Source organism: Podarcis pityusensis (genome assembly GCF_964106645.2).
Source record: "Podarcis pityusensis genome assembly, chromosome: 6".
Classification (NCBI taxonomy): Eukaryota; Metazoa; Chordata; class Lepidosauria; order Squamata; family Lacertidae; genus Podarcis; species Podarcis pityusensis.
The window spans coordinates 5,279,721-5,305,181 of record NC_138030.1 but is presented as its reverse complement, the minus strand read 5'-3'; the positions used below and the strand labels follow the sequence as shown (position 1 = coordinate 5,305,181).

The window sequence follows — 25,461 nt, the reverse complement described above, 5'->3', positions numbered from 1 at the left end:
GTGTCCATCAGTATGCAGATGACACCCAGCTCTACCTCTCTTTTAAATCAGAACCAGTGAAGGCGGTGAAGGTCCTGTGTGAGTGTCTGGAGGGGTTGGAGGATGGATGGCGGCTAACAGATTGAGGTTGAATCCTGACAAGACAGAAGTACTGTTCTTGGGGGGACAAGGGACAGGCAGGTGTGGAGGACTCCCTGGTCCTGAATGGGGTGACTGTGTCCCTGAAGGACCAGGTGCGCAGCCTGGGAGTCATTTTGGACTCACAGCTGTCCATGGAGGTGCAGGTCAATTTTGTGTCCAGGACGGCTGTCTACCAGCTCTATCTGGTATGCGGGATGAGACCCTACCTGCCCGCGGACTGTCTTGCCAGAGTGGTGCATGCTCTAGTTATCTCTTGCTTGGACTACTGCAATGCACTTTATGTGGGGCTACCTTTGAAGGTGACCCAGAAACTGCAGTTAATCCAGAATGCGGCAGCTAGACTGGTGACTGGGAGTAATTTCTTCATTAACCAATCTTTTTTTGAATAGATATAATATACATGAGAATGAAAAATACTCTGGAACAGTGCTCATGCAATTATGTAGTCATTTATTGACTGAGCATCTTTGACTGAGCATTTTTGACACAGAAGCGCTAGAAACACGGAATGTATATATTTTAACAAACACCCAGAATTTTAAACACGGCTTATTAAAAACAAACATTGCGGCTGAAGGCATCACACTCCTAACCCCACCCCAATAAATCACAGCCGCCAATGAAACGCTGGAAGGATGGGCATAGAGTTTAAGGGACACAGAACTGAGATTCTGGACAATTCAGCTATAACTCAGTAGGAGGTGATGCCAAGCAAGTTCTCATTCTCAGCATTGCTCCCCCATCAGCAAAACTCATACACTTTACGGCAGGTGTGGGGAGCCTTGGGCCCACCTAAATGTTACTGAACTACAGTTCCAATCAGCCCCTGCGGGCATGGCCCATGCCCAGGAATATGGGAGTTGTAGTTCAGCAATACGTGGAGTGCCAAGTGTTCCACGAACACACCTTTCAGCACCCTGGCATCCTCCGGGTGTTGCTGAACTACAACTCCCATCTGGAGGGTGCCAGGGTAGCGCCAGCTTCCTTACAGGATTTCTGATTGAGGAACACAATATACATACATGAAGTTCAACGGCCACTTTTTTCTATTTACGGATTTATTCTAGGCACAACCAAATTTTCTTGTTGAACCTCGTCTCATTAGATAAGTGTTAAAGCATTCCCACTCCTTTTGGACTACATCAGTTGGTTTATTCCTTATAGATTGGGTCATTTTTGCGAGTTCCAAGTACTCCCTTAACTTTAATTCCCATTCGTCTCTAGAAGGATCTGTTCACTTTTGCTTATACCAAGATGAGGATGTGAATTGAAATATATGGCAAAACTGTATTAGACAGATAGAATGAACCGTGGTGAGATAGATGGAAGTCGAAAAGAAATAGAATAACAAAAGATATCTATTCCAAAAGGGAAAGTACTATGTTTGAGAACTGATGTTTTGGGATAGCATTGAATTTCACTTCATTTTTGTTCCTGATTTTTTCCCTCTTTTTTCCCTTATTGTTTCTGTTCTTTGCTTTGTTTCTTTGTTTTCTGTAGATTTGTTTGTATTTGCACAAAAACTCAATTAAAAAGAAGTAGTTCAATGGCCACATATAAATGCTAATTAATAATTGCATTATCATTGCTATTATTAGAGTTACGGTAGTATTACAGGAACAGCTCAAGGATAGCAAAAGGTGTTCTCAGGATTCCGATGCCACAGCACCCTCTGGTGTGGTGGCTAGCCTGAAGTGCTACAGAAGCTTTGTTTCCCAAAGTTTTGACCAGGGCGCAGTCCCCACTCGCTGCTCATTAAAACTGTAGCAGCCTTCTCCAAGCTGATGCCCAGCTGTGCTGGCTGGGGCTGGTGGGAGTCATAGTTCAAAACATCTGGAGGGCACCAGGCTGGGGAAGATAGAATCAGAGGCTCCCTCCACCTAACTACATACAGTGGCACCTCTAGTTGCAGACACGATCCATTCCAGGGTGCCATTTGCACCCCAAAAAGTCCACAACTAGAGCCACACTTCTGCGGAAGTGCAGAGTGCGACAGAGCACTTCCGCGCATGTGCAAAGCGCGCAGAATGCTTCTGCACATGCGCACACGGCGAAACCCGGAAGTATACACTTCCAGGTTTGCCATGTTTGCAAGCTGAAAAGATGCAACATGAACCTAACACGAGGTATGACTGTATATGTATTTTCCCAAATACTTCCTTCCTTCGCCCCAGACAATGAGCAGATGCCCTCATTGCAATTATGGAATTGCCCACTTAATATTGACATGATCTGGCACCTCGCCTCTCCCATTGCCTGGCTAGTGAGAATCCTGGTATGTTTTCATTTCCTCCTTTAGGATATGTAAGGGGAGGGGATTTTGATGTAGTTCACATTTAAAGGAGAACCTGCTTAACTTTCTCTCTCCAAGACTCTGTCCAAACTGAAGCACACCCATCCTGAGAAATTCACACTCCTCCGAATTTTGCAATGCCGTTCTACAGCCCAAGAAACGGATGTAAAATTGCAAATATGCAGGTAATGTGTTGCTGAAAATGTATGGATCAGTAGTAGTAACTGTAACTAGTAACTATTAGCAACTAGTAATAACTAGTAGTAACCTAAACAGCATCTTAAAAAGCAGAGACATCACCTTGCCAACAAAGGTCCGTATAGTTAAAGCTATGGTTTTCCCAGTAGTGATGTATGGAAGTGAGAGCTGGACCATAAAGAAGGCTGATCGCCGAAGAACGGATGCTTTTGAATTCTGGTGCTGGAGGAGACTCTTGAGAGTCCCATGGACTGCAAGAAGATCAAACCTATCCATTCTGAAGGAAATCAGCCCTGAGTGCTCCCTGGAAGGACAGATCCTGAAGCTGAGGCTCCAATACTTTGGCCACCTCTTGAGAAGAGAAGACTCCCTGGAAAAGACCCTGATGTTGGGAAAGATGGAGGGCACAAGGAGAAGGGGACGATGGAGGATGAGATGGTGGGACAGTGTTCTCGAAGCTACCAGCATGAGTCTGACCAAACTGCGGGAGGCAGTGGAAAACAGGAGTGCCTGGCATGCTCTGGTCCAGGGGGTCACAAAGAGTCAGACACGACTTAACAACAACAACAAATTATTCATTTCCCACCCCCCACCCCTTCTGAAAAACAACAACTTTAAATGCTTTGCAGCAATAAGTAGGGAAATGGCAGCTCTCTGGATGTTGGACTCAGCTCTCATCAATCCATCAGCCCTTTCCATGACAACTCAGATCAGAAGGGGAAGTTCCATTGAGGCTCTCAGAGCTTACTCGCGAGTAAGCAGATGCAGGGTTGCAGCCAGACATGTTGATGCTCTTCATAAAGTTCCTAGTGGAGTGAAGTGATTATCTGCAAAGATTCTCCGAGTGTGAAATGTCACCCAGCACTGATGTTCAGCTCTGGCAGTCCTTAAGGCTAACGGCTCACCTTATTCTCCTCCCCTAAACATGATATTATTAAACTTGTTTTATTGGTCTTTGTCATTCTGCCAGATTAATTGATGCCGGTTGTCATAGGAGCTCCCCGCAAACAAATGAGAAGAAATGCTCAACAAATAGTCTAACCTCTGTGTAAGCTTTGTGCAAGCAGATAAAGAGGAATGGTCAATAAAACATGTCATCCAGAGGTGCCCTTTGTCAGTGTCTGGTATGCAGCAATCAGCGTTTCAGGGGCATCTGCCAGTTAACATGCAACCGCAGTTTGATGGTTTCCGACATGCAGCGGCATTTAGTAACGTTTGAACTATGTCCACTTAATATATTTACATCCGCTTGAATAGGTAAACCAAACCAAAGAGTCAGATTTCAAAATGGGCTAACATGTTTTGATTCTGAAACTGAAATGCCAAGTTTTCAATGCTTTCGTAGAGGTTTTCTGCTGGGGCGTTCCTGTCCGACTTTCTTTTCCTTCTCGAATTCTTCCAGTAAGTATCTACAGCCTCATAAGCTGGCTCTGTGCTTGGCTTCCTGCCATTGCCTACCCACGATTCACAGCCAACAGACTCATAGCAGGGTTCAATAGCGGGAGGCTGGAACAGTGAGGGCGGGTGCCCTGGCCTGCCATCTGATTCCTGGTGGACAGATGCCAGCAGGGTATTTCCTAGGCTCATCTCCCCTTGGGATGGTCTCTCTCCACTGTGCCCACCAGAGCCCTCGATTTTCTTCTTCTTCTCCTTCTTTCTCTCCTTGCGCACCACTGAATACATTTCTTCTAACTACGAGAGAAGCAGACATTAGGGGAGCGTCAATAAAATGGCTTTGGGGGTCAGTTTCATGCACCTTTGATCCTATGAAAGCCCTCGAGGCAGGACAGCTTTTCTCTTGCGATTCTGCACAAGGGATACCCCAGTGCACTGGTGAATTCAATAGATAAATTATTATTATTATTATTATTATTATTATTATTATTACAAAAATGCTGACAGATTTTCAGAAGGACTTTCATTTAAAAAATAAATAAATTGCAAACTGGAAAAAGAGACATGGGGCGAATTTACACTGGTCGGTTATAACGTTAAAAATGTGTTATAAAGATGTGACACTGGAGGGCGCTGCAAAGCAGCGATATGTTGAGAAAGGGAAATTGCATTGAGAGCTTTATTATGCTTTTTTGTATCCTTTAACAGCGATTTTACAGATCAGTGTAGATCCAGCCATTAACTGACAGATTCGCACTTCCCTCTTCCAACCCCAGAACAGTGGTACCTCGGGTTACATACACTTCAGGTTACAGACTCCGCTAACCCAGAAATAGTACCTCAGGTTAAGAACTTTGCTTCAGGAAGAGAACAGAAATCGTGTTCCAGCGGCACCGCAGCAGCAGGAGGCCCCATTAGCTAAACTGGTGCTTTAGATTAAGAACATTTTCAGGTTAAGAATGGACCTCCAGAACGAATTAAATACTTAACCTGAGGTAGCACTGTATAAGTTTTTTTAAAATGTATTTTTATTAAAGATTTTCTTGATTTACAAGGGTATATGCAATGTCTCTCTCTCATATGTTTTCCCATGTAACTTTTTTTTTTTTTTTTACAAATCAGTTTCATTTGTTGAGACATTAGGAAGAATAAGGGAAAAGAGGTGGGGGGGGGGCCAGAAGATGGGTGGGGGTGGTGTGGTGTGGTGATGTTTCTATTTCACTTAATATATGTGGGGTTTTGTGTCAGCGTCGCTTGTGCAGGTTCTCTGCTGTTCGCTTGTGTTCCTTTGGTGGTGAGAGAGGTTGGGGTTGGCCAAGGGTGTGGTTTTCTGTTTGTGATTGGCTGTGGTGGTCTTTGTTTTCTTGTGTGAGTGGGGTAATTATACCCCAGTATAATTAAGAGCAATGACCCCCCCATCGGGGGGGGGGGGTTACTTCAATTGCAGAGAAATGGGAGGTCTCTTATACTGGTGACTGGGAGCGGCCGCTGGGACCATATAACACCGGTCCTGAGAGATCTGCATTGGCTCCCAGTATGTTTCTGAGCACAATTCAAAGTGTTGGTGCTGACCTTGAAAGCCCTAAATGGTCTCGGTCCAGTCTACCTGAAGGAGTGTCTCCACCCCCATTGTTCTGCCCGGAGACTGAGGTCCAGCACCGAGGGCCTTCTGGCGGTTCCCTCATTGCGAGAAGTGAGGTTACAGGGAACCAGACTGAGGGCCTTCTTGGTAGTGGCGCCCACCTTGTGGAACGCCCTCCCTTCAGATGTGAAGGAAATAAGAAGCTATTTTATCTTTAAGAGACATCTGAAGGCAGCCCTGTTCAGGGAAGTTTTTAATATTTAATGCTGTACTGTTTTTAAGCACTTGATTGGAAGCCGCCCAGAGTGGCTGGGGAAACTCAGCCAGATGGGCAGGGTAAAAGGTAAAGGGACCCCTGACCATTAGGTCCAGTCGTGGCCGACTCTGGGGTCGCTCATCTTACTTTATTGGCCGAGGGAGCTGGCGTACAGCTTCCGGGTCATGTGGCCAGCATGACTAAGCCGCTTCTGGCAAACCGGAGCAGCGCACGGAAACGCCGTTTACCTTCCCGCCAGAGTGGTACCTATTTATCTACTTGCACTTTGACGTGCTTTCGAACTGCTAGGTTGGCAGGAGCAGGGACCAAGCAACGGGAGCTCACACCGTCGCGGGGATTTGAACCGCCAACCTTCGGATCGGCAAGTCCTAGGCTCTGTGTTTAACCCACAGCGCCACCCGCGTCCCTAATAAATTATTATTATTAATTATTATTATTATATATACCTGTGCTGCTTGAGCAGCGTTAAGTGTCGTTGCTAGAGATCCCTGCTGCGATGCTTCAGAGGCCCCCGCCTCCATCTCTGCGTGCTGGAGGGCCTTCATCTTCTTCCCTTTCAGAACACAGGCGTACTCGGGTCCTGTTGCTTGGTCTTTTTGCCCAATAGCATCCTCCTCCTCCTCCTCCTCCTCCTTCGTGACAGGGCTTGGTTCCTCCGTCGCTTCCTCTGACGCCGTCATGGATTCATACAGCACATCCTCGGCTTGGTTTTGGAAGCTCAGGTTTGAGTAAATCTGGTCTGGAGACAGCAGGTCCACTGGGGGCATGCGGGGAAGCCTCCTCTGGGGCAGGATGATGAAGCTGCAGCTGGATATCGTCCCATCATCTTCGCTCAATGCGTTAGGGATGTTGCCACCGGTTGACCTCAGATCTAGAGGAGGAGGATGCAAGAAGCGTAAGAGGAGGAAACTCCAGAATCAGAATTCAAAATGACCTTAACAGATTGGAGAACTGGGCGCAAGTTAACAAAATGAATTTCAATAGGGACAAATGTAAAGCAGGAAGAACCAGATGCACAAATATAGGATGGGTGACAGCAGGCTTACTAGCAGTGCATGTGAAAAGGATCTAAAGGGTCTTGATCAGGGGTCAGCAAACCTTTTCACCAGGGGGCTGGTCCACTGCCCCTCAGACCTTGTGTGGGGCTGGACTATATTTTGGAAAAAAATATGAACAAATTCCTATGCCCCACAAATAACCCAGAGATGCATGTTAAACAAAAGCACACATTCTACTCATGTGAAAACGCCAGGCAGACCCCACAAATAACCCAGAGATGCATTTTAAATAAAAGGACACATTTTACTCATGTAAAAACATGCTGATTACCAGACTGTCTGCGGGCCGGATTGAGAAGGCGATTGGGCCGGATCTGGCCCCCGGGTCTTAGTTTGCCTACCCATGATCTTGATGGACCACAAACTTTACGTGAGTCAGCAGGGGGATGCAGCAGCAAAAAGGATGATGCTATTCTAGGCTGCATCAACAGAGATATAGTGTCCAGGTCAAGGGAAGTCATAGTCCCAATGTATTCTGCCTTGGTCAGACCCCACCTGGAGTCCTGTATCCAGTTCTGGACATCACAATTTAAGAAGGGTGTTGACAAGCTGGAAGGTGTGCACAGGAAGGCAACCAAGATGACCAAGGGTCTGGAAACCAAGCCTGATGAGGAACATTTGAGGGAGTTGGGTATATTTAGCCTGGAAAAGAGGAGACTGAGAGAAGATATGATAGGGGGAGGGTAAAGGGGACCCCTGACCATTAGGTCCAGTCGTGGCCGACTCTGGGGTTGTGGCGCTCATCTTGCTTTATTGGCCAAGGAACCGGCATACAGCTTCCAGGTCATGTGGCCAGCATGACTAAGCTGCTTCTGGTGAACCAGAGCAGCGCACGGAAACACCATTTACCTTCCCGCTGGAGTGGTACCTATTTATCTACTTGCATTTTGACGTGCTTTTGAACTGCTAGGTTGACAGGAGCAGGGACCGAGCAACGGGAGCTCACCCCGTCGCGGGGATTCAACCTTCTGATTGGCAATTCCCAGGCTCTGTGGTTTAACCCACAGTGCCACCTGTGTCCCTGAAGATATGATAGCCATCTTCAAATATCTTAAGGGCTGTCACATGGAGGAGGGAAGAAGCTTTGTTTTCTCCTGCTCTGGAGGGTAGGATTCAAACCAAGAAAGGAGATTCCGACTAAACATTTGGAAGAGCTTTCTGATAGCAAGAGCTGTTTAGCAGTGGAACAGATTCCCATGAGAGGTGGTGGACTCTCCTTCCTCGGAGGTTTTTAAGCAGAGGTTGGATGGCCATCTGTCCTGGATGCTTTAGCTGAGATTCCTGCATTGCAGGGGGTTGGACTAGATGACCCTCAGGGTCCCCTTTCAACTGTAAGATTCTTCTCCCTGCCCCTGGGGACCTAAGCTGGGTTTCCCTTTTGCCAGCCATGCTCTGCTCCTGCAACCACAAAAGTGCTGAGCCCTTGCAAAGGAGATGCTTTAGGATTTGTATGTGCCCAGTCACAATTGTACATATCTAGTTCTGCCTGTTGGTATCAGGCGGTTGTCTCTTCTGTACGCTTTCTAGTGCCTACTAAAAACACTCTTGTTTGGTCAAGCCTACCCAGGTGCTTAGAGTTTTAATGTGATGTGAGTTCTAATCTGTTTTTCGTCTATTGTTATTGCAGCTTTTCGAAAGTCTGGAATTTTTATTGTTAGTTTTTCTTAGGAATGATTTTTATTTATTTTATTTTTTAACGGCTTGAGGGTTGTAGTTGTTGTTTAGTCGTTTAGTCGTGTCCGACTCTTCGTGACCCCCTGGACCAGAGCACGCCAGGCACTTCTGTCTTCCACTGTCTCCCGCAGTTTGGTCAGACTCATGTTTGTAGCTTCGAGAACACTGTCCAACCATCTCATCCTCTGTCGTCCCCTTCTCCTTGTGCCCTCCATCTTTCCCAACATCAGGGTCTTTTCCAGGGAGTCTTCTCTTCTCATGAGGTGGCCAAAGTCTTGGAGCCTCAGCTTCAGGATCTGTCCTTCCAGTGAGCACTCAGGGCTGATTTCCTTCAGAATGGAGAGGTTTGATCTTCTTGCAGTCCATGGGACTCTCAAGAGTCTCCTCCAGCACCATAATTCAAAAGCATCAATTATTCGGCGTTGTAGTAGTTTTTTTAAATAATAATAATAATAATAATAATAATAATTTTATACCCCGCCCTCCCCAGCCAGAGCCAGGCTTAGGGCGGCTAACACCAATAAAATCACAGTAAAAACATAATGGGGAAAAAAGAGAGGGGGAACAAAAAATCCAATTTAAAATACAGGTTAAAATGCAATTTAAAATGCAGCCTCATTTTAAAAGTAGCCCATGGATCAAAACCGTAAGGGGCGGGAAAACATAAGGGTCAGACCGAGTCCAAACCAAAGGCCAGGCGGAACAGCTCTGTCTTGCAGGCCCTGCGGAAAGATGTCAAATCCCGCAATCAAGCGGTGCATACATTTTATGAAACAGATAAATGAATAGCCAAAACAAGCTTGGGAAATGGCTCATATATTATTTGCAATTTGCAGCAGCATGGGCAAATGCTCCTTTGCCTCCAAACTTTGTTGCCTCTCAGCTTGGAATCCTGAGATTTGAACTGGATGCCAGAGTCTTTGGGAAACGGGCGACGACTTACTTTTTGCCTTGGAATTTGTCCTGTTCAGCTGGTGCGAGTTGACGACCGTCAAGAGCTCCGCCTGCAAAACAAGAAGTTGTGTCTGGGTGGTGGGCACAGGGGCGTAGGAAGGGGGGTGGGTACTGGTCGCCCCGGGTGTCATCACTGAGGGTGTGTGTGTGACAAGATGCCAAAAATATGTGTTTCTGAAAAAATAACTCCCGCACCCATCGCACACCCCTTCTTACGCGACTTCAGAAACACTCTCCCCTTGAGTGATTTCCAGAAACCAGAAGCATTTCTCTCTCCAACTTTGCAGGCAGAGCACAGCCTTTATGGCTAGTAGCATCTGACAGCCCTCTCCCCCATGAATCTGCCTAATCCAGAGGCGTAACCAAACAATTAAACCCCTGTGTTGCAAACAATTATCAGTAATATCCAAGGCAACACGATGACCAAACAACAATGCAATATCAACATAAACTCTTTATATAGTCTATACGGGACATAGAACAATATGAGAAACCAAATAAACAGAATCTTATAAACTTCTGAAAGTCACTAAATGTGCACTGTTGATGGATTCTCTTGAAAACATAGACCCAAATAAACATAAGTCTTATAGGTCTCTGAAAGTCTTTGCGGGCTATGCAAGTCTCTGAAAGAAGCAATGGGTCAGATTCTTATCTGATGAAAACAAGCCATAAAACTTTGTTTTATGACGTCCAACGCTGCCAAAGTGGTCCAAAAACAGACGTAGTGAACAGTGATTCTGGATATAGCCACTGTTTTGTGGAATTCTTCTTCAGCACAGCAGAAGGATACAGAAATGCTTCATAAAAAAGGTAAAGTGACCCCTGACCATTAGGTCCAGTCGTGGCCGACTCTGGGGTTGCAGCACTCATCTCACTTTATTGGCCGAGGGAGCCGGCATACAGCTTCCGGGTCATGTGGCCAGCATGACTAAGCCGCTTCTGGCAAACCAGAGCAGCGCACAGAAACGCCGTTTACCTTCCCGCCGGAGCTGTACCTATTTATCTACTTGCACTTTGACGTGCTTTCGAACTTCTAGGCTGGCAGGAGCAGGGACCGAGCAACGGGAGCTCACCCCGTCACGGGGATTCGAACCGCCGACCTTCTGATCAGCAAGCCCTAGGCTCTGTGGTTTAGACCACAGCGCCACCCGCGTCCCTTGTCTCTGTTATACCCAATTGCAATTCAATGTATTCCTGTTGTGTTTTATGATTTTCCTGATATTATAAGTGAGCCGGAACTGGTCTGTGACCAAAATAATAAAATTCATTTATTCAGTCCTCTCCCCCATGAATCTGCCTAATCCAGAGGTGTAGCTATGTGAGGCGGGGCCTGCAGTGTGCCTGAGCCACACATCTTTCCTGGGCAGACTGTCTGCAAGCTCTGCGCTGCTTTTTTGAGCAGCATGGGGCTTGCATCTGCCCAACGCCTCAGCCGCCCTACAGCTGAGGTGGAGGCCGGGGAGAGACTCCACGCAGCGCGCGCCCTGCCTTGGCTCGCCCCACCCCATAGGCAGTTGGCTCCGCCCCCATGGGCAGTTTGCTCCGCCCCCAGCTGCAGGGCGCACACACTCCCCCGGGCACCCAAGCGACTAGCTACGCCACTGGGTGGGCAGCTCTCCGCATCCCTGGAATTGCAGCAAATGGTGCACACACACACACACAATCGAGTAAATAAATAAAAATACTTAACTGAAAGTAGAAGTGATCAGAATGTTTTAATGCTCACTGAGATCACTCAGATGACGCTGTGGCACATTCTAGCAACGCAACTGGCAACCCAACTGAGCAATAGCATGGCTTCTGCAAACCAACCAATCGCATCGGAGCTTGCTCGGTCCTGGCTGCCCCCCCCCCCCAATATCCTGGCTACGTCCATGTGCGTGAAGAATGTACTTGTTATTGGGAAACCAAATGTAGAAAGGAAAGAGGTCCACTCACTGCTTCCTCCAGCATCGCTCCATCTTGTGGAATTACCCTGTTCTTCTCTTTCCTGAGTGGCAGAAAAAGAGATGGAACGAATCATTCACGGGTCAGTTTAGCAACACCCTGGTCAGCCGGTGGGAGTACAGAAGGTCCACGCATTTTTGCTGGACTGGATAGCTATCTGATCAGGAGGCCCATTCCACACAATGTAGGAATCAGGCCTTTTCTGTGGTGGCACCGATTCTTTCGAACTCTCTCCATTTAAACACCACACAGATGCTCTCTGTATCCCCTTTTCGTTACCTGCTAAAAAAACCTCCCCTTTTTGGCTAGCCTTACAAACTTCTGTCATTTTCTTTCTTTTCTTTTTTTTATTGGCTTAAAAAAATATTTATACAGACAGCAAAACAAAGAAGCCTAAATTAACATTGCCTTCTACCAATAAGAAATAATAATAACTATTACAATAATGAAAATACTAAAAGTACATTTATTTCCCCTTTTAAACTTCTATTCTGGTTACAATATATTACTGTTCTATAAGAATCTATTATATCCTTTGCTGTCCCATATATTATTTCCCCCCCCAAATTCAATCTAACCCTCCCCTCCTCCCCACTGCTTCCCTTCACCTGTGTGAGATCTTCCCATCATAATATATTTTTTCTAGTTGCTTTGATAAAATAGAGTAACATGAAAACTGTTAAATTATAATTACCATATTTTTCACTCTATAGGGCGCACCGGACCATAGGGCGCACCTAGTTTTTTTTGGGGGGGGGGAATAAAGGGGGGGGAATTATTCCCCCCCCCAGCCCCAAAGAGCAAAGAAGCCAAGACAGCAAGCAGGATGGATCCTGCTCGCTGTCTTAGCTTCCTTTTTAGCTGCAGGGCTGGGGCGGGGGAAGCCTGAGCTTTCCCCGACCCCAGTCCCCAGAACGGGTCCGGGAGCGGGGTTGATGTTGCACGCAATCTCACCTTCGCTCCCGGAGCTTGTTGCTATCGGCAAGCCTTCTGAGCCCGGTGGGAATGCCCGCCGGGCTCCGAAGGCTTGTGGATAGCTGCCCAAAGCCCGGGGTGCGCAGCGCTGTGCTCCCCGGGCTTCGGGCTGCAGGCTGTATTCCGCAAGCCTTGGGAGCCCGGCGGGAACTCCCGCCGCGCTCCGAAGGCTTGCGGATAGCTTCCTGAAGCCTGGAGAGCGAGAGGGGTTGGTGCGCACCGACCCCTCTCGCTCTCCAGGCTTCAGCGAAAGCCTGCATTCGCTCCATAGGACACACACACATTTCCCCTTCATTTTTGGAGGGGGAAAAGTGCGTCCTATAGAGCGAAAAATACGGTACTTCTTTTGTCCTTACACGCTTAACAATTGCCTATTAAGGGTTCTGCTTTGACACCATATTTCTTCATGTATTCCCCTATGTATTCCCATTCTGTGTAGAATTTTTTATTGGAGCAGCCCCTGATTGCTGCAGTCATTTTTGTCATCTGGGCAAACTTCTGTCATTTTCATGTCTCCCCATTACACCTCCACACACACACCCCAATAGCATCTTTTTTCTGAACTCGGAATCCTCAAATGCTTTAGTGCAGAAGTGGGGAATCCAACCCGGAGGCCACAGTCTCTTTTGGGCAACTTTCTGAGGGCCACATGTGAATAGGGGTTGGGGAAGAGGTAACTGCATGAAACGGAAGCAACAGACGTGAATTTTGGCTTTCTATAGCAGGCTAGTTTCTAGTTTTCACACTCCTCTCCAAGCAACCAATATTGAGATGGTTAATTTTGCACATGTAAAAGCTTCTGGGTGAACAAAACGCTTGTATTGAAGTGAAAATTCTTCAGTCCCAAAATATGGTTCAAAAAGCTTCACTTACAGAACTCAACTGAAAAACAAATAAAATTACATTCACTCAGTTGCATATTTCATATACTGCTCCCAGCATAAGGTATCTAAACTAAGCTTACATATTTTCACATATAAAACAGCTTTATTTGCAAAAGCCGCTAAAAGTATCCGTGCTAGTCACATAAAAGACAACACTGTAGATTATGCAGAGGACTCAGTTAATTTGATTTAACTTGTTTCTGGATTTTTCTTAATAGGTTTTGTTGGATTTGCTGGTTTTGTAAGTGAATTGGTAATGGCTTTTAGTCAAATACAAAAAATGATTGATTGGTTGAACTTAGTTTACCAATAACTTGCATTCTCAGCTAAAAACCCTTCTCTGCTGCAGCCTCTTTTAACTTTTTGCTGGAGACAGAGACAAACACGTCTGTTCTCTTCAGTGCCTTAGAACAAAAAGGCACCAAACCCAACATGCCTGCAGATTAGCACATGCATAGACTGGAAATGCTCTGTCTTTCCTGCAACGATGAGCTGTTGACTATCTTGTGACTAAGCCACAGAAATAGGTAAAGGTAAAGGGACCCCTGACCATTAGGTCCAGTTGTGACCGACTATGGGGTTGCGGCGCTCATCTCGCTTTATTGGCTGAGGGAGCCGGCATACAGCTTCCGGGTCATGTGGCCAGCATGACTAAGCCGCTTCTGGCGAACCAGAGCAGTGCACGGAAATGCCGTTTACCTTCCCACCAGAGCGGTACCTATTTATCTACTTGTACTTCGTGCTTTCCAACTGCTAGGTTGGCAGGAGCAGGGACCGAGCAATGGGAGCTCACCCCATTGCGGGGATTCGAACCGCCGACCTTCTAATAGGCAAGCCCTAGGCTCTGTGGTTTAACCCACAGCGCCACCCATGTCCCAGTTGAAATACATATATGTGTGTGTATATGTGTGTGTGTGTGTGTGTGTGTGTGTGTATATATATATATATATATATATATATATATATAATTGTTCAGTGGCACCTTGGAGACCAACTAACTTTGTTACGAAAGCTTATACCAAGAACAAACTTAGTTTGTCTCTAAAGTGCCACTGGACAATTTATATATTTTTTATATGCTTTGAGGTTTGTTCATTTTTCAATCAAGAGGCGTGTAAATTGTATGAATGAAATGAATGGGATGTGGTAGAACCAGGGGCCCCAGGCACTCTATCTGGAGAAGACTTGCCAATTAAGGGTGAGAGCAGCTCAGATGCTTACCTCCTGCAAAGTGTGCAGAGGGCCAAGAGACAGGCGGTTAGGCCAACCAGGGAGACGAGAAGGAACGAAGGGAAGAAGCCGTCAGCCCCCACTTCCTCCAGGGATGGAGCCATCAGTGGATTCCCCTGCGAGACGCTCTTGGCATAGGATGCTGTGGAGGAGAGGAAGCAAAAAGGACCATCAGACTCCCGGGATGCAGTTGGCCTCATTCATTCATTCTGCCTTATACAGAATCACACCATTTGTCCAACTGGCTCAGTACTGCAATAATAATAACAATAATAAATTTTATTTATACCTCGCCCTGCCCGGCCAGAGCCAGGTTCAGGGCGGCTAACACCAATAAAATCACAGTAAAAACATAATAGGGGGAAAAGAGAAGGGGGGGGGAGGAAAAAAAACCAATTTAAAATACAGGTTAAAATGCAATTTAAAATGCAGCCTCATTTTAAAGTAGCCGATAAATCAAGACTATAAGGGGAGGGAAACATAAGGGTCAGACCGAGTCCAAACCAAAGGCCAGGCAGAACAGCTCTGTCTTGCAGGCCCTGCAGAAAGATGTCAAGTCCCGCAGGGCTCTAGTCTCTTCTGACAGAGCGTACCACCAAGTTGGGGCCAGTGCTGAAAAGGCCCTGGCCCTACTTAAGACCAATCTAACCTCCTTGAGGCTCGGGACCTCCAAAGTGTTGTCATTTGTAGACCTTAAGGTCCTCCACGGGGCTAGATGGGCCATTGGCCTGATCCAGCAAAGCTCTTCTTATGTTTCTGTGCTACACTGGTACCTCGGGTTACATACGCTTCAGGTTACAGACTCTGCTAACCCAGAAATAGTACCTCGGGTTAAGAACTTTGCTTCAGGATGAGAACAGAAATTGCGCAGCGGCAGCGGGAGGCCCCATTAGCTAAAGTGGTGACTCAGGTTAAGAACAGTTTCAGGTTAAGAACGGACCTCCAGAACGAATTATGTTCTTAACCCGAGGTACCACTGTATTTTGTTCTCGTGTTTTACCCCCCATAAAGATGGCCCTTGCAATCGAATCGTGGAATCCACAGGCAAAATGGATTTTAAGCAAGCTGGTTGTGTTTTGGATCCTCAGGACAGCAATGGAAGCTGAAAGGCTCCTGCTTGTTGGGAATGTAAGAAAGTAAAGAAAGAACTTATGGGAAATGATATATAATGATATGAAAAAGATGTTGAAATATAATTTTTTTTAAAAAACCAGAAGCATTTTTACTTGGTATTATAGGTCAGGACATTAAGAGGCAGGATGTTATGGTAAACTGTTTTTATATGCAACAGCAGCAGCAAGAGTGTTGTTAGCCCACGAATGGAAGCAAGAAGAAATTCCGACGAAAGAAGAATGGCAGATAAAATTAATGGACTACGCAGAATAGGATAAAATGACAGGAAGGATTCGAAACCTGTGCGACCCGAGATTTTCAGAAGATTTGAAGAAGTATACGAACTATTTGAAGAGCAACTGTAACCAACAAATTACACTAGTAGGACTACAGGAAGTTCTGTAAAGAGAAAAATATGAAATGTTGCAAAGTAAAAAAAGAAAAGAGATATCAGTTATGAGATTTAAATGTAATAGGGAAAGTAAGAAATGTATATTAAGAGATTAGATTGGAAAATTTTCCGACAGGATTGATGGAAGTCAAAAAAATTGTATAAGATGTAAAGGTATGTTTAATTACTGTTGAAAATGATATGTTAAAAAGCTAATAAAATTTTTTATATATATAAAAAGAAAGGCTCCTTCCTGCAGGCTCTTAACGAAGAATGCAAAATATCACGGGCCTCTTGCAGGTTGCACTCTGGTTGGCAATGGGTTTCCTGTACCTCTGAGCCACAGGGCCTGCAAACCCGAAGGAGCTGTCACTGCATCGCCAAACTGTCAACCACCGCTGAGCTGTGGTCTCTGCTGCTCCCCGTGTTGCAAACAAGGACGACATGCTATGTTCATGTGCTCAAAGGTCAAACGGCACACAGGAAGCTGAGTGCGACATTCGCCGTCAGGCTCCCTCTAACACGACTCTCTCTGTTTCCAGTACCGTAAGAACAGAGGCGGATTTAGGGCATCGTGGGGGCCAAGGGCACACCTTCCCGCTTCCGTCCTAAAGCCTAGTTAAGTCCTGGGCTATACAGCTGCAAATTAAAGGTTTTAAGTGTGTTTTAAGTGCAATATACAATGTGACACGAGATGGCGATGGTGAGCCTTATGGAAAAGTCAATGTATTTTTTTAAAAAAACTGCTAAAACAGAAACAGGATTTTCAAAATGGTTTTTTATATGTGTGTAGATTCCACCCTAGAGTCCTCCTGCCACCTTCCCAAAGCCTAGTTATCATGTTCCTAGCTTTGGGAAGGAGGGTGCCAGATCCCTGCTAAAGCCTTGTGCCTCCTTCCGAAATCCCAGTGACTCCCTTCCCAAGTTTTGGAAAGGGGGCACAAGGACTAGGAGAGGTGCCAAATGTTGGCCTTGCACAGGGTGCCATTTAAAAATAAATAAATTATTCTTTATAATCACACTTTCCTCCAGGGAAGTCGAATAACTTACAAAAAAAATCATTCAGTCTAAAATCTAACTATAGTAAAGGTAAAGGGGCCCCTGGCCATTAGGTCCAGTCGTGACCGACTCTGGGGTTGCGGCGCTCATCTCACTTTACTGGCCGAGGGAGCCGGCGTACAGCTTCCGGGTCATGTGGCCAGCAGGACTAAGCTGCTTCTGGCGAACCAGAGCAGCGCACGGAAACGGCATTTACCTTCCCGCCGGAGAGGTACCTATTTATCTACTTGCACTTTGACGTGCTTTTGAACTGCTAGGTGGGCAGGAGCAGGGACCGAGCAACGGGAGCTCACCCTGTCACGGGGATTCGAACCGCCGACCTTCTGATCGGCAAGTCCTAGGCTCTGTGGTTTAACCCACAGATCCACCTGTGTCCCAAAAAATCTAACTATAACGTACATCAAAATCATCCTCCTATTAGTTATGCATAACAGTATATACTTTTGTCCCTACTCATTTATCCTAATTTCCCCCCTTCCTCCCTCCCCTTTAACCCCTCCCCCAAAAACTTGTTCTCTCTTCAGATCTTTAACCATGTGCACAGATTATTCATTCTTATTTGGATGCTTGGGTTGGCTTCCCTCCGTGCTATCCAATTCCTATAACTTGTCCATTTATTCAAAATCTTTTGACATTTGTTTTCCCATGTATCTTCCGCCACTACCTGTTCAAATATATCAGACTGCATATATTCAAAAACATAGTCATTCCATTTTTCCATTTTTCCATTGTCCATTTATTCTTTTCTTTCCATCATAAGCATACCAGCTAAGATCATAATTTTATACCAATCTTGCTCTTTTCTTTCTATTTTACTATTCCCCAGTATTCCTGAGATAAGCATTTCTCTATTGACTTCTGTCTTAACCTGAAATACATCACCTGAAATACAACCTTTATAATCTTTTGCCAATATTCCTTTACCCAAATACACTCCCACCACATATGTGCATATACCCCTAACTCTTAACCACAGTGCCAGCACTTAGGACTCAATCCTTTAACTATGTATGCCAGTTGTCCTGCGGTTCTATACCGTTTCAATAGGAATTTCCTACTTAATTCTTTATATTTATCCATTTTTATTTTATCTGTACTCTTCATCATCTCTTGGACCGTATTCAAATGAAACAGCCCTTCCCGCTCCCATTCACTCTGAATTGTCCTTATCCTTTCCTTATTTTTTATCATTAATTTATATGCACAGGGCGCCATATTGCCAAGCTCTGCCCCTGATAAGAACATAAGAGGAGCTGGCTGGATCAGGCCAATGGGCCAGCATCCTATTCTCACAGAGGCCAACCAGATGACTGTAGGAAATTCGCAAGCAGGATTCGAACTCAGGACCACTCTCGCCCCTCCTGGGGTTTCCAGAAAGCGGTGTCCAGAAGCATCGCTGCCTCCAACTGTGGGAGCAGAGGAGAGCCATTGAGAACCCTCTCCTCCTCGTTTGTGATTATACCTAAAATCACAAACGATATTCCTGGCAGTCAAAGGAAAGTATTCCTCTATGCGACAACAGCTGCCAGTGTTATGTACTGAAGTTCTCACCCTGGGCCAGCAGGGGGATACTGTAGATAGTTATGCAAATAAGGGATCGATAGTGACGTTCAGTGATTGGATAGTTTTAGAAAGTTGTTACAGTTACGTTGTACTGGAGCTCTATATAAGCAGGCTGACTGAACCCTTCAGTTCAGTTCTGTCCTGGCCTGTGAATAAACAAGAGCTGTTTGAAGAATCGCTGGGTAGTCTGATATGTTCACCCACAACTTAACAGCCAGGACGCTCATAGCAAAAAATGGGAAAGGGGGAAAAATTCCATCCATGAAAGAATGGCAAATTAAATTTTGTGAATATATAAATCTGGCAAGACTCACAGCATTCATAAGGAGACAATCGGACCAAAACTGGTTAAAAGAATGGGGATGTGCTAAAGAGTATATGAAAAAGCATTGTTCTGGAGTAAGCATATCGGTATGTAATGAACGAAGCTTTGCAGGGTTAAAGAAAGAGAAAAATGGTGTAAAAAGTATAAAGATAGAAGTAATAGAAGTAATCTACATTAGACACAACAACTTAGAGTAAAAATTTCCAGGTCTTAGAACAAAGGAAGGAAGTCAATATGTGTATATGTATGTAATGACTAGATTAGAATGATGATATGGTTTTCTTTGTAAATGTGCGTGTTTTTGTGTGTTGTTCTTTTTTCTTTTGTGTTATTTTTCTCTTCTTGTTTGTACTGTTTTATTTTGGATTCAATGTTTGTAATTTTTGTTGTAATTTTGCATTGAAAAAAAGAGAGCGAGAGAGCCCTCTCCTCTTTTATCTTAATTGGCAGCCATTGCTGCTTCCTGTGGGAGGGAGTTCCACAGTCTCACTATGCGCTGCACGAAGGGCTTTATTTTTTCTGTCCTGAATCTTGCAACATTCAGCTTCATTGACTGTCCACAAGTAATACTACTACTACTACTACTACTACTAATAATAATAATAATAAATTTTATTTATATCCCGCCCTCCCCAGCCGAAGCCGGGCTCAGGGCAGCTAACAACAATAAAATAATACAACATTCTAAAATCATTTCATTAAAATTAATTCAACTCAAATTGATGGCAACCATTAGGCTAAAGTTCTGTGAGGATTACCAAAGGAGGGAGTCAGGCTGTGCCCTGACCAAAGGCCTAGTGGAACAGCTCCGTCTTGCAGGCCCTGCGGAAAGATGTCAAGTCCCACAGGGCCCCGGTCTCTTGTGACAGAGCGTTCCACCAGATTGGGGCCACAGCCGAAAAAGCCCTGGCTCTGGTTGAGGCCAGCCTAACCTCCCTGTGGCCTGGGACCTCCAAGATGTTTTTGTTTGAAGACCTTAAGGTCCTCCGTGGGACATACCAGGAGAGGCAGTCCCATAGGTATCAGGGTCCTAGGCCGCATAGGGCTTTAAAGGTTAAAACCAGCACCTTAAACCTGATCCTGTACTCCACCGGGAGCCAGTGCAGCTGGTATAGCACCGGGTGAATGTGATCCCATGGCAAGGACCCCTAAGGAGTCTTGCCGTGGCATTCTGCACCCGCTGGAGTTTCTGGGTCAGTCTCAAGGGCAGCCCCATGTAGAGTGAGTTACAATAATCAAGTCTGGAGGTGACCGTCACGTGGATCACAGTGGCGAGGTTAGGGCGAGAGAGGTAAGGAGCGAACTGCTTAGCTTGGAGCAGATGAAAAATGCCGCCTTTGTTATAGCTGCCATCTGCGCCTCCATGGAAAGGGAGGTGTCGAAGGTGGCAAGTGGCCTGATCCAGTGGACTCCACTGCAGGAGAGGAAAATTCTGCTGTGGATTTACCATTGCAGGGTTTGCCAAACTTGGGTCTCTGGCTCTTTCTGCATCGCAGCTCTCATCATCCCTGACCACTGGTCCTGCTAGCTAGGGACGATGATGGGAGTTGTCGTTCAAAAACGGCCAGAGATCCAAGTTTGGCAAATCCTGCATCAGGGCATCTAGTTGGCCATTTTGAGAACAGGGCATTGGACAGGATGGTCCATCAGCCTGACTGAGCAGCTAGGCTCTTCTTGCAGAGACTAGGTTGGCTGGGCACCCAGCAAGGAGAACCAACTTCTCTTTCATGTCCTCGTTGTAATCCACCGAGTCACCGCATGGATGGAAGTTGAGCAGGAGAAGTGCTAGCCGACTGCTTAGCTTGGCGCAGATGAAAAAATGCCGCCTTTGTTATAGCTTCAATCTGCGCCTCCATGGAAAGGGAGGTGTCGAAGATTACACCCAAACTCTTAATGGACGGTGCTGGCACTAATTGCGCCCCCGCAAGAGATGGGAGTTGCCCCCCAGTTTGATTATGCCAGTTATAACCTCATAAATTTCTAGCATGTCGCCTCTTCCTTCTCTTTTCTTCTCCTAGTCCTACAGACCCTCCAAGTCTCCCTGTTTTCCAGGGACGGTTCAGGATTCACAGAAGCCGTCTCGGTTTTTTAGTTGATCCCTGAATGTCCCCCTTTTCTTTAGGGCGTCCCTGTTTTCATTGGAGAAATGTTGGAGGGGATGGAGTTATCTGACCCCCACAAGCCATCTGAAGGCAGCCCTCTATAGGGAAGTTTTAAAATGTTTAATGTTTTATTATGTTTTTATATATGTTGGAAGCTTCCCAGAGTGTCTGGGTCAACCCAGTAAGATAGGCAGGGTATAAATATAAAATTCACAACCACAACAGAATTTCAACAGAAGTAGCTCATAATGTTATAGCTACTACAGTGGTACCTCGGGTTACATACGCTTCAGGTTACATAGGCTTCAGGTTACAGACTCTGCTAACCCAGAAATAGTACCTCGGGTTAAGAACTTTGCTTCAGGATGAGAACAGAAATTGTGTGGCGGCAGCGGGAGGCCCCATTAGCTAAAGTGGTGCTTCAGGTTAAGAACAGTTTCAGGTTAAGTACGGACCTCTGGAACGAATTAAGTACTTAACCCGAGGTACCACTCTATATTCTAATTTTAGGACAAGTCCAAAAATAGGGCGAATAGCTCCTGCTGCTTGTTCTTTACTGCAGCTCCTCCACACACCAGGGCCGGCTCTATCATTGGGTGGAGTGAAGGGGCTACCTCGGGTGGCAAAAATTGGGGGACAGGGAGTTGTGTGAAGACGGAGCTGTATGTGCCCTGTCTGGGTTACCTTCTGCTCCCTGACCTAGCTTGCTTCCCTCAGTTGTGGCAGAGAGAACGCTGAGTTTTTCTCCAGGTTTTGGCCTCCCTTTGGAAGCAAACCAGGCCCTTGACCATCCCATCACAGCAGGGTAATAAAGCCAACAACCGTGGATGAGGCCAAAGCTTATGATCTCCACCCTAAGCTCCTCCCCCAAAAGCACTGCAGTGGTACCTCAGGTTACAGACGCTTCAGGTTACAGATGCTTCAGGTTACAGACTCCACTAACCGAGAAATAGTACCTCGGGTTAAGAACTTTGCTTCAGGATGAGAACAGAAATCGTGCTCTGGCGGCGCAGCGGCAGCAGGAGGCCCCATTAGCTAAAGTGGTGCTTCAGGTTAAGAACAGTTTCAGGTTAAAAACGGACCTCCGGAACAAATTAAGTACTTAACCCGAGGTACCACTGTACTATGCTATAAGATCCACTGTCCTGTGATATCATATATGAGTTTGTACTACTGATGAAGCCTAGGACGGCGAAACAAGGCTAATATTCCGGAAATCCTTGTCTTAGACTCTGTGAAAGGATTCTGTGGAACTGCAACAACCCTTCGTACGGATTGTTGGACTCTATGAGCAGACAGGTGGAATAGACTTTTTCCCTTATACATAAACTAATTAGAGAATGAACTGATCCACTGGGTCTTCTGCTTTTTCCGTTGAACTTTATGACCTACTTTTGTTGAAATCTACAATTCAATACAATGAATAGTATACCTATTATTTTTTTCAAACGTACAGCCATTTACGTCTTGTGTGTTTATTGAATAAGTTTCACGTAACCAGAGGTTTGTTGTTGTTTTGTCCATTCCCAGCAGCAAGGGCTGGCCAGCTGGGCTCCCTCACCCGCTTGCTTGCTTATTCCGAGGCTGCCTCAGCTCCTGGCAACCAGCACCCCCTGGCCAGCCCCAAAGGCACCATTCGCCTGGGGAGTTTGCAGCCAGGGCTGCTGCAGCAAACAGCTGTGCAAGCCTTTGGGAGGCAGAGATGCGAGAGGGCATCAGAGGAAGGAGGAAAGGAAAGAGGGACAGAGGCCAGTGTTGTCTGTGGCACCCCTGGCCATCATTCAAGGAACCCCAAGGTGCCATGGCACACAGGTTGAAAACCACTGCCATAACTAACCTGGGCCCTGTTACCTAAAATAAACCCAGTCTTGCCACAGCCTGATGCTTATCAGCTTGCGGTGACACAGAGGCGGAATTTTGCATTGTTTGCCCCAGCGTTACAAAATGCAACCCCTGCTCCATCGGTTTGGGCGTTTTGATGGGTTGGGTTTTGAAGACTTACCTGCTTACGGAAATTCCCTTGCTCTCTCAACCAGAGTCTCGTGTTTTAATTGCTGTGTTTTACAGGGATTATCTTACTGTATATTCTAATTGCAGACGCTTCTATTATTTAACGTTTGTGTAACTGGTTTTTACACTTTGAAAACCACTGGGAAGCCTTTTTAAAACTGAACACCACGTATTTTTTATTTTCTTGACCTTGCTTTTTTGTTGCTGTCAGCAGCTCAGAAAATACTTTTGTAAAAGGAGAGGGAGATGAAGTCAAATGAATTTTAAAAATGTAGTTAGAGGGCTAGCATCGCAGGATGTTGATGCCCCCAAACTGGTGCCTGAAGCAGCTCATGGTCCCAACACAAGCCTCCCATCGACTCATCTCCTCCTAACTAAACGAAGTCACAGTCGCTGCCCCTCATGAAGATGCTGGGGTTGGACTAGATAACTCATTGAATCCCTTCTAACTCTACAATTCTGACATTAAAACAGACTGGATAATCCAAACTCTCGTCCACAGAGACTCAAGATCAAGAAACATTTATTGATCGGAATTGTGTGATAGCTCAGTCGGTAGAGCACAAGGCTCTTATAATAATAATAACTTATTATTTATACCCCACCTATTTGGCTGGGTTTCCCCAGCCACTCTCAGCAGCTTCCAACAAAATATTAAAATACAATAGTCTATTGAACATTAAAAGCTTCCCTAAAGAGGGCTGCCTTCAGATGTCTTCTAAAAGTCTGGTAGTTGTTGTTCTCTTTGACATCTGGTGGGAGGGCGTTCCACAAGGTGGGTGCCACTACCGAGAAGGCCCTCTGCCTGGTTTCCTGTAACTTGGCTTCTCGCAGTGAGGGAGCCACCAGAAGGCCCTCGGAGCTGGATCTCAAGGTCCGGGCAGAACGATGGGGGTGGAGATGCTCCTTCAGGTATACTGGACCAAGGCCGTTTAGGGCTTAATCGCAAGGCTGTGGGTTCGAGCCCAGCACTGGGTGAGAGTCCTGCATTGCAGGTTGGACTAGATGAGCCTTGTGATCCCTTCTAACTATAATTCTATAGTTCTATGATATCCCCCCCCCCACCCCTTATAAAAAAGCTAATGGGACATATGTGATTCTTCCCCTCCTTTTAGTCTCACTGCAGGATTTAAAGCTTCAAAGAGCATAAATTTAGGGCGCCTCTCTCACTCTAAAGCAGCTCTCGTCAACCTGGTTCCCTCCAGATGTTTTCGGACTACAACTCCTGTCACCCTCAGTCACGGGGTTGTCAGGGCTGGGACTGGAAAGCACTGAAAGTCCCAAACATCTGGGGGATGTTGGAGGATGCTCTAAAACATAGCCGCCAATTTGGACATAGATGTATCTATGGCATTTATATCCCCCCAACAAGGAACGTAAGATGGCGACATAGCTCCTGCCCTCCTCATTTGCTCCCCACAACAACCCTGTGAGGTAGGCTAGGCTGAGAGGCAGGCACCAGCCCCCCCCAAAGGTCACCCACTGAGCTTCACGGCTGAGTGGAGATTTGAACCCTGGTCTCCCAGGTCCTAGACTGGCACTCTGATACACCACACTGGCTCTCCTCAAACGCCTGAGCCTTTCACTCCCTCTGCTGCCAAGTCCAGATTACAAAGCAGAGAGACACCTCTGAAAACGGAACGTGCTCAATGCGTTGCCTGGCCCCTAACTGGACGGGTGCTTGGGGCAGGAGAATTTCAGCACATTTCCTTGCAAATAATCTCCCCTGGGATGCTCATCCCAAGCCAAGCGTGCCCAGGATTGCAGCCTTAAGACAACTTTTAGAGGCGCGGAGAACCGCCACAGTCCAGGTTACTCGTGAAGGTTACTTACTTTAGCAGTGAGGGGAACAGAGGCGGGCAAAGAGCATCTCTGCAATCGGCCCCAGCGATTGGAATCCCTTGATCTTTCGGCTTGGCCTCACCGTCTTCTAGAATAAAAGGTCAGGTCCCAGCTTTCTGGGTGGCTGCAGGCAGCTCGGTCGCACGGCTGACTTTCCCAGGGTGGGTGGCTGCCTCTGAGCGGAGGCCACATGCGCCCTGTGGCAGAGCCTGCTTCCTGCCCGCATCGCCCAACTGCACGCTGCTTTTCAAAACCAAAAAAAAATGAAAAGCAAAAGTACCAGCGGCAGGTAGATGCGACCAGAAGTGTGCTCCACTCCCCACCCCCTTGTGGAACATCTCAGCAGGGCCTCATCCCCTTGGAGGGTAGGTTTATCAAGGGCCGAGGTAGCTGAATGGAACTTCCATGTGCAGCCGCAGTGTATCTCTGAAAGTCAGCTGCTGTG

The 25,461-nt window shown here is 46.3% G+C and overlaps 1 protein-coding gene across 3 annotated transcripts; it reads right to left on the bottom strand.

Annotated features, from left to right (window-relative positions):
• Positions 1–1,961: 1,961 nt before the first annotated feature.
• LOC308480111 (uncharacterized protein) lies at positions 1,962–25,214 on the bottom strand. 3 transcript variants are annotated; one of them, XM_081011459.1, is made up of 6 exons: positions 25,008–25,214; positions 14,603–14,753; positions 11,514–11,565; positions 9,562–9,622; positions 6,333–6,757; positions 1,962–4,324 (listed from the first exon to the last, which is right to left on the bottom strand). In XM_081011459.1, the coding sequence occupies exons 2-6, from the start codon at positions 14,713–14,715 to the stop codon at positions 3,908–3,910; spliced, it is 1,068 nt and encodes a 355-aa protein (XP_080867585.1). In that variant the 5' UTR covers positions 14,716–14,753; positions 25,008–25,214; the 3' UTR covers positions 1,962–3,907. The 3 variants fall into 3 exon arrangements, with proteins under 3 accessions (XP_080867585.1, XP_080867584.1, XP_080867586.1); XM_081011458.1 differs by lacking the exon at positions 25,008–25,214 and having other exon boundaries at positions 14,603–14,832; XM_081011460.1 differs by lacking the exon at positions 25,008–25,214 and having other exon boundaries at positions 4,073–4,320; positions 14,603–15,190.
• Between the last annotated feature and the right edge of the window lie 247 nt (positions 25,215–25,461).